Source organism: Podarcis melisellensis (genome assembly GCF_964234715.1).
Source record: "Podarcis melisellensis genome assembly, chromosome: 4".
Taxonomy (NCBI): Eukaryota; Metazoa; Chordata; class Lepidosauria; order Squamata; family Lacertidae; genus Podarcis; species Podarcis melisellensis.
Genome location: NC_138531.1, coordinates 22,722,476 through 22,734,523, shown reverse-complemented (window position 1 = coordinate 22,734,523; position 12,048 = coordinate 22,722,476). Strand labels below are relative to the sequence as shown.

The 12,048-nt window shown below is 39.2% G+C and overlaps 1 protein-coding gene across 8 annotated transcripts in view; it reads left to right on the top strand.

Moving 5' to 3' along the window:
- Positions 1-12,048, top strand: part of NALCN (sodium leak channel, non-selective) — a 197,577-nt gene that overhangs the window by 166,378 nt on the left and 19,151 nt on the right. For all 8 annotated transcript variants that reach the window (XM_081908122.1, XM_081908125.1, XM_081908123.1 and 5 more), the window contains 12 exons: positions 31-132; positions 517-586; positions 1,053-1,144; positions 2,098-2,220; positions 3,477-3,533; positions 3,798-3,918; positions 4,010-4,141; positions 7,117-7,284; positions 8,526-8,630; positions 9,798-9,904; positions 11,621-11,741; positions 11,840-11,938. In XM_081908122.1, coding sequence (XP_081764248.1) covers positions 31-132; positions 517-586; positions 1,053-1,144; positions 2,098-2,220; positions 3,477-3,533; positions 3,798-3,918; positions 4,010-4,141; positions 7,117-7,284; positions 8,526-8,630; positions 9,798-9,904; positions 11,621-11,741; positions 11,840-11,938 — 1,297 coding nt within the window. The remainder of the gene's footprint in view (positions 1-30; positions 133-516; positions 587-1,052; positions 1,145-2,097; positions 2,221-3,476; positions 3,534-3,797; positions 3,919-4,009; positions 4,142-7,116; positions 7,285-8,525; positions 8,631-9,797; positions 9,905-11,620; positions 11,742-11,839; positions 11,939-12,048) is intronic.

Below are 12,048 nucleotides of genomic sequence, written 5' to 3'. Positions count from 1 at the left end.
TACCTACCATAGTGCTGCTCATTTCCCTAGGGCCTGTACACGCCAGCGCATGCTGAGTGGATCCTTTGAGGGGCAGCCTGCGAAAGAAAGATCAATTCTTAGTGTCCAGCATCATATACGTCAAGAACGCAGGTAAATACCATTGTAGCATTTTACAATATGGTGGATTATATCAAACAGATGAAAATGAAAACCGAGCTCCATAAATAACTAATCTCCATATTTCTTTGACAGTAACAATGATAAATCAGTGTGACGTACAAAGGGGAGAAAATGCTTTTTATTTCAAATATAGTTAGCTTCCATGACATTCAGATCATCCATTTTAAAAATCAAGAGAAAAAAGTACCGTAGCTGATAGTAGATTAGACTAGGCTGAAAATTTACAAGCTTTTGATGCAACCAAAGAAAAATTGATTGCGAGGGACACTGTCTTGATGCACTATAATAGTAATCACGTAAGGATTGGCACTTGATCTCAGTTATCTGTCACCCAAAAGAGTGTTATTTTTTCAGGTCACTAAGACATGGCTCCAACAGTCAGCGAATCAGCAGAGGAAAATCGCTTGAAACTCTAACACAAGATGTAAGTCAAAATAAAATTAAGAATGGAGAGGAATTTAAAATATCTTGGAGAAAAACAATTGTCATAACAAATCACAAATTCTACAATAACGATTTTGTAACACTGTAATATTAGTGTTCCTTTTTAGTGCATTAATTTGTGAACTGATAAAGCCTAGCACTTGCAAGCCCCATTGATATGTATGGTAGAGGTTTATGCCTACCACTTCCATTGAAATCAATGGGATGTAAAGATGCTTCATTTTGACTGGACAAGCTCTGGTTAATATGTATAATAGTGGAGAATCTACATAATTACTAATCAAGTTGTGAATTTTCTCAAAAACTGAATAAGAAACTCTTCTCATAGTACCGTAGTTTTTGAAAATAAAATATAAGCTACATGCAGTTACCCGCATTGCCTTGCTTTGTTCTTGTGTGGTAAAATACAGAACTGTTTTGTTTTTTTAAAATGCTTCTTTTTCTAGCATTCTAATACAGTGAGGTACAGAAATGCACAGAGAGAAGACAGCGAGATAAAAATGATCCAAGAAAAGAAGGAACAGGCAGAAATGAAAAGGTACTTAGGGAATTTAAATTTCTACCGCTTTCTTAAATATTTTCTAGGACCGTACCCCAGTTTCTTCATAAATTAATAATCTGAGTGGTTGAGGTCATAATCCTAACCCCTGGCTGGTAGTGGTGAGGCGTGATAGAGGGGTACAGCCAGGGGCACTTGCACCAGCCAGGCCAGAAGGCAGAAGGAGAAGTGAAATGCCCCTTCATTACACCAGCTCCCAGACACCAGCTTCACCCAGAGGTGAAGAATCCAATTTTGGGCTCATTTCCAGCTGATGCTGGTAGCAGATTTGGCAAAGGATCCACTGGCTCTTATGCTGGCCCAGCCCCACCCATGAAACACCCCATTTCAGCCATAACATCTGCCCCCTACCTTTTAAGCAGGTACATTAGGTTACTGCTTATTGGTGGAGCTTCCCCCACCCCCACCATGCTGGCATTTGGCAGAGCTGAACAGGGATGGGTGGAAGGACATATCCACCCCATTCAGACTTTTGCATGACAGATCGGATATTTGGATTATTCTGCCATTTGATTAACAAATTTGCTTAGGGCCAAAAGCAGTATTTCAGAAACAAGAAGAATGCTTTTAGATGATGCACCCAACAGTCACAGCTGGCATTAGATGTATTCCTCTAATGTGTGAAAAAAGGACGAATGTCCTTTTTTAAGAAGATTCTTGCCGTCTGCGGTTTTGATACACACTTGTAGAGAGTATATACTTTCCTGATCACAGCCAGTTAGGGCTGAGAGATAGGGACTTCCCCAAAGCCATCCTGTGGTTGCCACAGATGAGCAGAAGGTTCCTAAGGCTCACAGTCAACCCTCTCTCTACTGCACCACAATGGTCTTGTTACTATAAGTTAACAAAATATATGCTTTATATGCCTTCCTGCTGGCTTCTTTGCCTGTGATTGAATATCTTACAAGTCCCTTTTCCCCCATTCTTGAAAGGAAAGTCCAGGAAGAAGAGTTACGAGAGAATCACCCCTATTTTGACAAGCCTCTGTTCATCGTTGGCCGTGAACACAGATTCAGAAATTTCTGCAGAGTGGTTGTGCGAGCTCGCTTCAACGCGTATGTATCTGAGTGTTTTGTGGCAGCTTTGTGTTACCGCTTTGGCTCTGTGTTTTACTTCACAAGCTCATACATCAAGTAATAGGGTTCGGCTGAGTAACTTTTTATTTGTTTATCCTCATTCTAGCCACTTCCTCGTGTTGACACCTTTAAAACCATGCTATAACACCTGCAAGCAGTCACCACACAGCACAGCAGCATCCCATTGCAAATTATTCCACTGCCATTTCATGGCAACAGAGGCCCTTACTGTGGTACCACAGCACATGGTTAGTGCAAACCTATGGTGTGGGCATGGAAGCTCACCGTGGTACTGTTGGGGCATGCGTACATAAGATAGCACTAGACCTGGGCCTAGACTTCTTAAAGTTCCCAGCAATTACTTCATTTGCAGCAATCTGGCATCTGATATTCAGAGGCATGTTGCTTCTGAGCATATAGGTTCCATTTAGATATTACAGCCAGTAGCCATCAATAGGCCTACCCTCCATGAATGAGTCTAATGATTTTTTTAATCCAACTAAGAAAGTGGCTATTGCCATGGCTGCGATAAAACAGTTCCATATGTGTTCCATATTGGTTCAGTTTGCATGTCACAGTAAACCATAGTTATCTCTCTGCCTGGGGTACTTTGTGCTACCTTGTTAGCACGTGAAGGAAACAAACCATGTTTGACTTATTGCGCAGTTTGTTTGACTTGAAGCGCCTATTCCTAGCTTGGGTGAAGTGCTAAGCCAGAGATCATGGTTTATTTCTCTTCAGCTCTAACAGGGAGAAACAAAACAGGTTTGGCTGGCACGTGCACAATAAGCTGTGGCTAATATGTGTGAATGCAGCCATTTTTAACGAGGTAATCCTTTTTATCAGACAAGGACCTACTATCAATCAGCTTCATTCATTGCGTGATGACCATGTTACGGGGGAGGGGGGAATCCCTTCATTCTTAATTTTTTTAACTTCTATCACATCCATCAATCCCTTTGTCATCTTGTCTCAAAACTAAACCAAGATCTAAACTAATACTGATTTCTGTTAGCTTTCTGTAATTGAATTAAGCACTTCTAAGAACTTTTTCTTAGTCCTGGCATGCCATAGATGAAATAACATAAGTACTAACTTGATTCAAAATGACCTTAAGTAAGCTTTAAATTCAAACACAATTCCAGGAATCTGTTTTCTGACGTATGTGTGTCATAATTACATGGCTTCTTAGAGTTTGAACTGCAAATTCTGAAGACATCTTTCCTCTGTTACAGCTCTAAAACAGACCCTGTTACTGGAGCAGTGAAAAATACCAAATATCATCAACTTTAGTAAGCATAGCAAAATCAAAAACAAATGTTACTACTTGTCCAGTTACATTTGCTATATCTGTGTGCATGATTTCTAAACTTAATTTTTTTCTAGAAAATATCTGTTTGTTAATATGTCACTGTAATGATTTTGTTATGGATTTGTAAAATGTTAAAATTGTAGTAGATGATCTTCATTTACCTTTCTCATCCATGCCATATGTTGAATAGATATTTGCCATTAATATTGGAAACTCCTTCTGAATGCTTCATTTTATTCTGCAGTGATTTGCTGGGATTGGTTACATATCTGGACTGGGTAATGATCATTGTCACTATATGCTCTTGCATTTCAATGATGTTTGAATCTCCTTTTCGAAGAGTGATGCATGCACCAACACTTCAGGTAATTATATAGAAGTAATTTGTTGTACAAAAGAACCCATTGTTTTCAAGTTCAGGGGTAATTAATATTTGGTTTTCCCTTTGCTTCTCAGATCGCTGAATATGTTTTTGTAATATTCATGAGCATTGAACTTAATTTGAAGATTATGGCTGATGGCTTGTTTTTTACTCCAACGGCAGTCATAAGAGACTTTGGGGGTGTCATGGATATATTTATATATCTTGTAAGTATTTGCTCTTCGGGCATTTTTCACCAGCGTGCCTAATATTCTGTGCTAGTCATGATTAACTAAAAAACAATCAAACTTTGGGGAAATAATTTCATCTAATAAGAATGAAAATCCACACTAGAAATGAAAAACAATTTGTATATATTGTTTGTCTGCAGTTTACATCTAAACTCCAAAGTACTTTCAGTTGTACATAGGTACATAAATACCTGTTTACCTGGAAATGTTTAAGAAATGCATGTGCAAATGTGTGATTCAGTTGCACTGTTAGTATAATAGACTCACAACTTATGCACATTAACTTGTGTGCATTCAGCTTTATGCATTTGGCCTGAAAGGATAATGTAGGTGCCAGACAAGCCTCCCAGAGGACTGAGTTCCATAAATAGGATGTCCCCTCAGAGAAATTCATCTCCCTTGTTGCCATTCATATTTCTCAGCTGGCAGGGGCATTATGAAGAAGAGCCTCCAAAGCAGATCCCAGCACATGAGTACATGATATGGGGGAAGATGTACTTTTGAGAATAGCTTTTAGAATACATATCTATCTTACCTCATGGCAACATAGTCCTTGTCACTTAGTACCGTACTTTTTCATGTATAAGACTAGGTTATTTTCCTTTAAAATCATGCTAAAAAGTGGAGGTTGTCTCATACATGGGTAGTGCCCAGGGTGGATGTTTGATTGGTTGCTGCCGCGGCTGTCAGCGGCTATTGTGCGTATTATTGGTTGCTGTGTCAATGGGTGGTGTTGACTGGCCGACGCCACATCAGTTGGGTGGGCAATTGGCAGCTTCTGCAGGCAAGAGGCAAGGGGATAGACGGGAGGCGGATCTAGCGACGTGTGTGGGGGCAAGCAATTTTCGCCTTTTTGCCATCTATCCCCATTTTCTGAAATTTCAGTCCCCCGAAATAGGGAGCGTCTTATACATGGGGGTGTCTTATTGACGGAAAAGTATGATAATTTCTTTTATAAAAGAAATATTTAATATTTAACTATGTATAGATGGCATTAGATAAATACTTAATGTTCATATTATCAAAAAAGACTGTTTTTTTTTAAAAAAAAACAATCATAGCACTATATCTGAACAAGACTTCTAAGTGAAAACATTGTGAGCTTGATTAAATCTTGTAGATATTAGACTGTGTCACGGATATAATGAATATAATTTGTCACAATCAATTTGTATTCAAGCCTTGCGTGTCTGCAGTCAGAAAATGACGTCTTTTCTCAGAAATCCTTCTCCGCCTCTTCTACTTTATTTGAAGAAGAAGAAAGACTGCATTCAATCTCCATTTCTAAATAATTCTATCATTTAGAAAAAGTTCAGTTCAGCGTGTATTATTCCGCATTGCACCATTATTTGGGAGCACAGAACGTAACAGCAATGTATCCCAAATGAAATAATAATTTTTAAAAAACCTACACACATATCCAATTCTTGAACATCTTGGAACTAAACTCTGTTGACATCAATGGGTCACACTTGCAAGAAAACAAGATTGAAGTCTTTTTGAAACTCCCTATGAGATGAACGCCGCAACCCCAGAGTCGTCCGTGACTGGACCTAACGGTCAGGGGTCCCTTTACATGTCTTCCAACCCCTCAAAATATCATTTTAATATGGAAAGTGTTGATGAAATGTTATTTACTCACAAGAAAGGTTTTTCACAAAAGCTAGGTCAACAAATCCAGATAATAATTACAGCAGAATAATGCCCCTTCCCGTCTCTGTTTGCAGGCTTTGACCATTCTTTGGGATATGGTTGAGGCCCAAATGGCAGTCAAGATGGCTAACCAGTCAGGAAATGTACACAAATAGGCATTTAGACTTTCTTGCACCTTTACATCAGTGCGATAGGATTACCGCTCAATCGCCTTTTGCCATCAGGGCACACTGTTGTGCTGGTGTGCTGAACACATGCTGATGTAACATCATGGCATTTCTGTCATGGCCATGTGTTAGTTGGTAGGTAAAGGTAAGGTAAAGGACCCCTGGATGGTTAAGTCCAGTCAAGGGTGTGGCGCTCATCTTGCCTTTCAGGCCAAGGGAACTGGTGTAGCTTTCCCGGTCATGTGACCAGCATGACTAAACTGCTTCTGGCACAATGGAACACCATGACAAGTGCCAAAGCGCATGGAAACACCGTTTGCCTTTCCGCCACAGTGGTACCTATTTATCTACTTGCACTGGCGTGCTTTTGAACTGCTAGGTTGGCAGGAGCTGGGACAGAGCAACGGGAGCTTACCCCATCGTGGGGATTCAAACCACCAACCTTCTGATCAGAAAGCCCAAGAGGCTCGGTGGTTTAGACCACAGCACCACCCTTTGTTAATTGGTACCTAATGTGAGGGTGTCATTGGTGAGCATCATTGTCTTTATTCAGGGATTTTTTAAAAAACTGAAGTTTTCTGTGTTGCCCTTCAGTAAAGTTTCCATGGGTGGCTTACAATAAAATAACGCAAATAAACTATAACAAAAAAAGAACCTGAAAAAAGAAACGAATAAAACAGAATAATGAAATGTAGAACAGACTATAATCATGCATGACATGTCCTAGCAAATACTGAGATATTTCCTTGGTGCTGAAATCACATTAAAATTGATCCTAGGTTAGATCTTATGGAGAAGACATTCCCTTTGTGGGACTTGCTGTCATTATTACTATGCCGACTATTGTTTGTAGTGTTAATCTTAGGATTCCAGCTTTGCCTACCGGATTGCAGCTGTGTTATGCTGGTGCAAACACAGGTTTGGCAGCCCCCAGCACAGTAAAACTATAGACTTGGCATACTCATGGCATACTTAGGATTGCATTTTATTCTGGTGTTCTGTGTGAGATATTTTACTTTATTTAAAAGGTTTTAAGACTAACTTTCAACCTCAGCTGCCCAAGCTAGCAAATGAGTATGTGAAATGTTTTTTTTAAACACCTGGGCTATGTTGTCTTCCATCTTTCAAAAGGTAAGCTTGATATTTCTCTGCTGGATGCCGCAAAATGTCCCTGCGAAGTCTGGAGCTCAGCTCTTAATGGTGCTACGGTGTCTCCGGCCACTTCGGATATTTAAGCTGGTGCCCCAGATGAGAAAGGTTGTCCGAGAACTATTCAGCGGCTTCAAGGAAATCTTTCTAGTGAGCACTGTTTATTTTGTTAATCTTCCGATAAAAGATTTAAAAGTCAAATGTATTACATTCGCCAGTATCTGTTCAATAGATTTATGGTCAATGCATTTCACTACTTCCTAATAAGAACAGGTTAAAATCCCATCTGTTCTTAGACTGGGTAACTCTCTCCAAACCTATTTAGTTATAAGCTCTTGTGTAGAATAGGGGGAATAAAAAAGACTGTAATTGGGCCCTTCCAAAGTTTTGGTTAAAGGCTGGGGAGAATGCATCAAAATTGCCTATTTGTTTTATTTAAGCTATTTATATACCGCTTTATCTCTGGCATTTCTAAGCAGTGTACATAACACTTTCAAAAAAAACCTTTGTATTCTATCATTCTGTGACGACCTAAGTGTACTTAAAAGAATGTCCTGCTTGTGAGTTTCCCAAAGACATGTAGCTGATCAATGTGTGAAGCAGGATTCGTCTTAAGATTGTGTTTCTGATTGCAAAGAGGTTTACCTGCATGCATGAAATGTAGGTCATGAAATTTACCTGAATGGAGTGAGGAATGCATTTAAATGCAATAAGAGGCGTGTCACTGGGGTTAAAGGATGTGAAAATACATATGTGAACGAAAAGAATGAGGAATAGGAGGAAGTACCTTGCTGCCACCTTCCTCAGGACACATCATTATTACAGGCAAGAACCTCCCTTCCTTCAATTTTATGAAGGGTTTGCATCCTGTGTATTATTATGGAAGAAATAGTAATGTCAGCTGCATGGGAAAAGATGGCAGCACATTGATCTTGCAGGAACCCCATGCCATACTGCAGAGCAATATCTCTCTAAATCAGGGGTCAGCAACCTTTTGCAGCCGTGGGCCGGTCCACCGTCCCTCAGACCATGTGGTGGGCCGGACTATTTTTTTGGGGGGGGGATGAATGAATTATTATGCCCCACAAAAAACCCAGAGATGCATTTTAAATAAAAGGACACATTTTACTCATGTAAAAACACACTGATTCCCGGACCGTCCGTGGGCCAGATTGAGAAGGTGATTGGGCCGCATCCGGCCTCCAGGCCTTAGGTTGCCTACCCCTGCTCTAAACTATCCTTATGTGACTTAAAGACGCAGTCCAGGGTTCAACTGGTGCCAGTCTGTTGTCCGGACTGGTGGCTTAAGAGAAGATACCCACAGAGGATTTGAACATTGAATATAAGACTGTTTTCAATAAAGTTGGACTGCTTTTCATTTATTCCTACAGGTTTCCATTCTCTTGCTGACATTGATGCTTGTTTTTGCAAGCTTTGGAGTTCAGCTTTTTGCTGGGAAACTGGCTAAGTGCAACGATCCACATATTATTGCAAGGGTAAGAACAGGTTTTGCTTGCTTCAGCATGTACAGAGCATCTCCTTCCTTTGCACATGGGCAAAATTCCACTAGCTTCTGCGGTTCCATTCCAGGGTAGGGTAGGGAAAGTTTATGAGACATTTAAGGATGACAGAAAATGTACAAAAAAGGGAAAAGTATATATGAAGCTGCTTTATATTGTGTCAGAAATTTATGGTTCACTCAGAAGTTTTACCGATAACATGACTATACATCACATGAGATCAACATAAGACATTATGTGTGAGAGATGGCAGACCTGTATTGCCACTGTGAAACAGCTCTGTGTTCCCAATTTAGAAACCCTCACACACAGCAGTGTGTGTATATCAGTATATATATATCAGGAAATATACTTGCAAATGCAGTGTGTACATTTGTGGTTGGTGAGCAGAGGACGCACTCAGCTTTGCCAAGAAGGCTGTTAGTCGGAATGGTTCTCTCATTTTCTCATTTTTCCAATGTTGAATTCAGCTGTACACATTTGTGCAGCAGTTTGTGGTGTGTGTGTGTATGTGTTTGTGTCTCACACACACATACACACATACTTTTTCAGGTGCAAGTTTCTTCTAATAAAACATTTTTGTATGTGATTTTGAAAAATATACACCTTTTTGCAAGTTTTTCCCCATATATATGCATTTTTTTAAAACACTGGTTGGAGAACTGCATCAAAAAATTCAGATAATAATGCAATTTTGAAGGTTCTCATAATTGTTTCAATTTGATAGAGTCAGCTTAAAATGCATACTGAATCAAACATGAGATAACCCCATGCTTAGCTGTTAGTGAGTGGAGATGGAAAGCAGGAGTATGGATTCCTTCCCTCTACCTCACCAAGAAAGTAATTGCTATTGTTGAACAGATGTTGCCAACAAAGTGCATGCATGTTCGGTCAAGGAAGTACAACTCTGTTAAATGTACAGGTTTCTCTTTCTCTCTCATCATAAGCAATACCCTTTCTATGAATGTATCATCTTTGCTGGCCTAGCGTGGGATGCTGGTTAATGAGGGATTTGACTCCTTGAGTTAAATCAAAAGCAATACTTATGCTCACTTTATGACATAATTTCCTGGTGTTTGTCATACGGGATATTTTTTGGTTTGTTTGCAGCTTTTTATGAGCATTATTTTATGTTTATTATAGGAAGACTGCCATGGCATATTCCGAATAAATGTAAGTGTTTCCAAAAATCTAAATCTGAAATTAAGACCCGGCGAAAAGAAGCCTGGATTTTGGGTGCCTCGAGTCTGGTAAGTGGCATATTATGGCCTGTGCATTTATTCTGAAGATTCAGTTAGTAATCTAAGATATGCAGTGGACACTGTAAGACTCAGCTACATGATAGTTAACTTATGCAAGTCAAGTACTCCTTCCTACACTTCGATTTTAGTGGTAAATCACACGACCAGGAGAGCATGTGGACATAATTTTAGTAATATTATGGCAAAAACAATGGAAATAATGGTACTGGTTGTTTAAGAGCATCAAAGTTTTTAAGCAGTTTATCTACGCTTAGAAAAAGATGGAACTGAGTATATGTAGCCTAGGCACATAAAAAAAGATTTGAAGCAGACAATGCAATTTTCAAGGGCTATAAAAACTGCAATAGAGATGCCGGATATATTAGTTCTGCCTTGTCATTGCGGGAGTAGGATTTTAAGCTGCAGCCACATAGATTTAGAACCATATTATGACAAAATCCCTAAATGTCAGAAGAGTTAGATGTACCAAGGGAAGTTAAGTTACCCGATCCTTTGATTTTGAAAGGAGAGAGTAATTTATAGATGATTATATCATACTTGGATCCTTCTGCTTGAATTTCTGTCCCGCTGTTGACCCCATTCCCACACAATGAATTGAAGGCGTATGATATAAGAGGGGAGATTCTTCTTAATAGAAGAGTCTGTGTCTGAAGGGGCTTGGAAAGTAATGGCCATTTCCACATACAGTGTGGGCATCCATTGTGCTGCCTTAAAAATTGCTCCTTATTTTACAAATGTAAGCATAGGTAGCCATTTTGCTATTCTTTTCCAAAATCCAATTGTAAAATTTATCCTGGTGAGGAGGCTTGCAAGGAAGCCTCCAGTACTAGTATGTGGAGATTTTCTTTCATTCTGTTCCATTAATATTAGAAATCAGGGTTTCTAAAGCAGGTTTCATTTTTGCAAATATTTTAACATGGAAAGCTGTATGTGGATAGGGGAAAGTGCTATGCTATTCTATTGAAATGGTGCTCTATGATGGGAACAGCTGGTGATGCTGTGGTATTTGCAGAATCATATACTTTCAGAATCCAAGTCTCTAAGTGTAAGCAATTTAAAGACTTTAAGCAACAGCACTAATAATGTGAGGAACCAATTTTGCCAGTGTAAGAAAATGTATTTACCATGAGGAAAAGTGCACAGACAGAAGACTTGAGTGCAGAGGCTGATATTCAACTAAGTCATACTGAAAGTGGATGCATTGTAATCAATAGACTTAAATTGCATTCAACAATTAATAAATAATATTATTGCACTGATACATTGGTGTCCTCAGTTTTATTCCAGGGTCATGGACCACATATTGATGCACTTAGTAGTAGTGTGCTGTGAGGTTAAAATATGACACTGGAGATCCACATCTTTAAATCTTCTGGGAACCTATACACACTGACCATGTCTACTTTGGAGCAGATGTACATAAATTGCACTGTTAGTTTATTTTTCCAGATGTTCAGGGGTCAAATGGAACTCTTATCCCTGACTGTCCTCTTTGTTTGTTAGCGACTTAATTCAGGGAAATAAGTGAATCAGAAATGTAAATATATATCCCAGGAACGTGTATGATTGTCTCCATGACTGTGTGTGTGTGTTCGGCTCTAAACTACTCACTAGTGTTACTAAGAGATTTGTCAGTTCTTTCAGTACAATTAAGGACCTTGGCTGCATGTATTTTTGCTACCCTTCCCTGTGATATTTTAACAGGGCCAACCCTCGGAACTTTAACTTTGACAACGTTGGGAATGCAATGTTGGCATTATTTGAAGTCCTTTCCTTAAAGGGATGGGTTGAAGTCAGAGATGTTATCATTCATCGCGTGGGGCCCGTGAGTATATATACCTCAGCGCTTGTCAGACCTTTTAATTCCTCCTTTAATTTCTACAGATGAGTAACATTTTTTATTAAAAAAAATTACTTATGCAGATCCATGGCATCTACATCCATGTCTTTGTATTCCTTGGCTGTATGATTGGGCTAACTCTTTTCGTTGGAGTCGTCATTGCTAATTTCAATGAAAATAAGGTAATAATGCAGGCTTTCTATTTCTCATGAAATAATTTTTTTAATATTGTCTTTGCACCTCCCATGTTCTGCCATGCAGTTATCAGATAACATTGCAGGTATAAAACGAT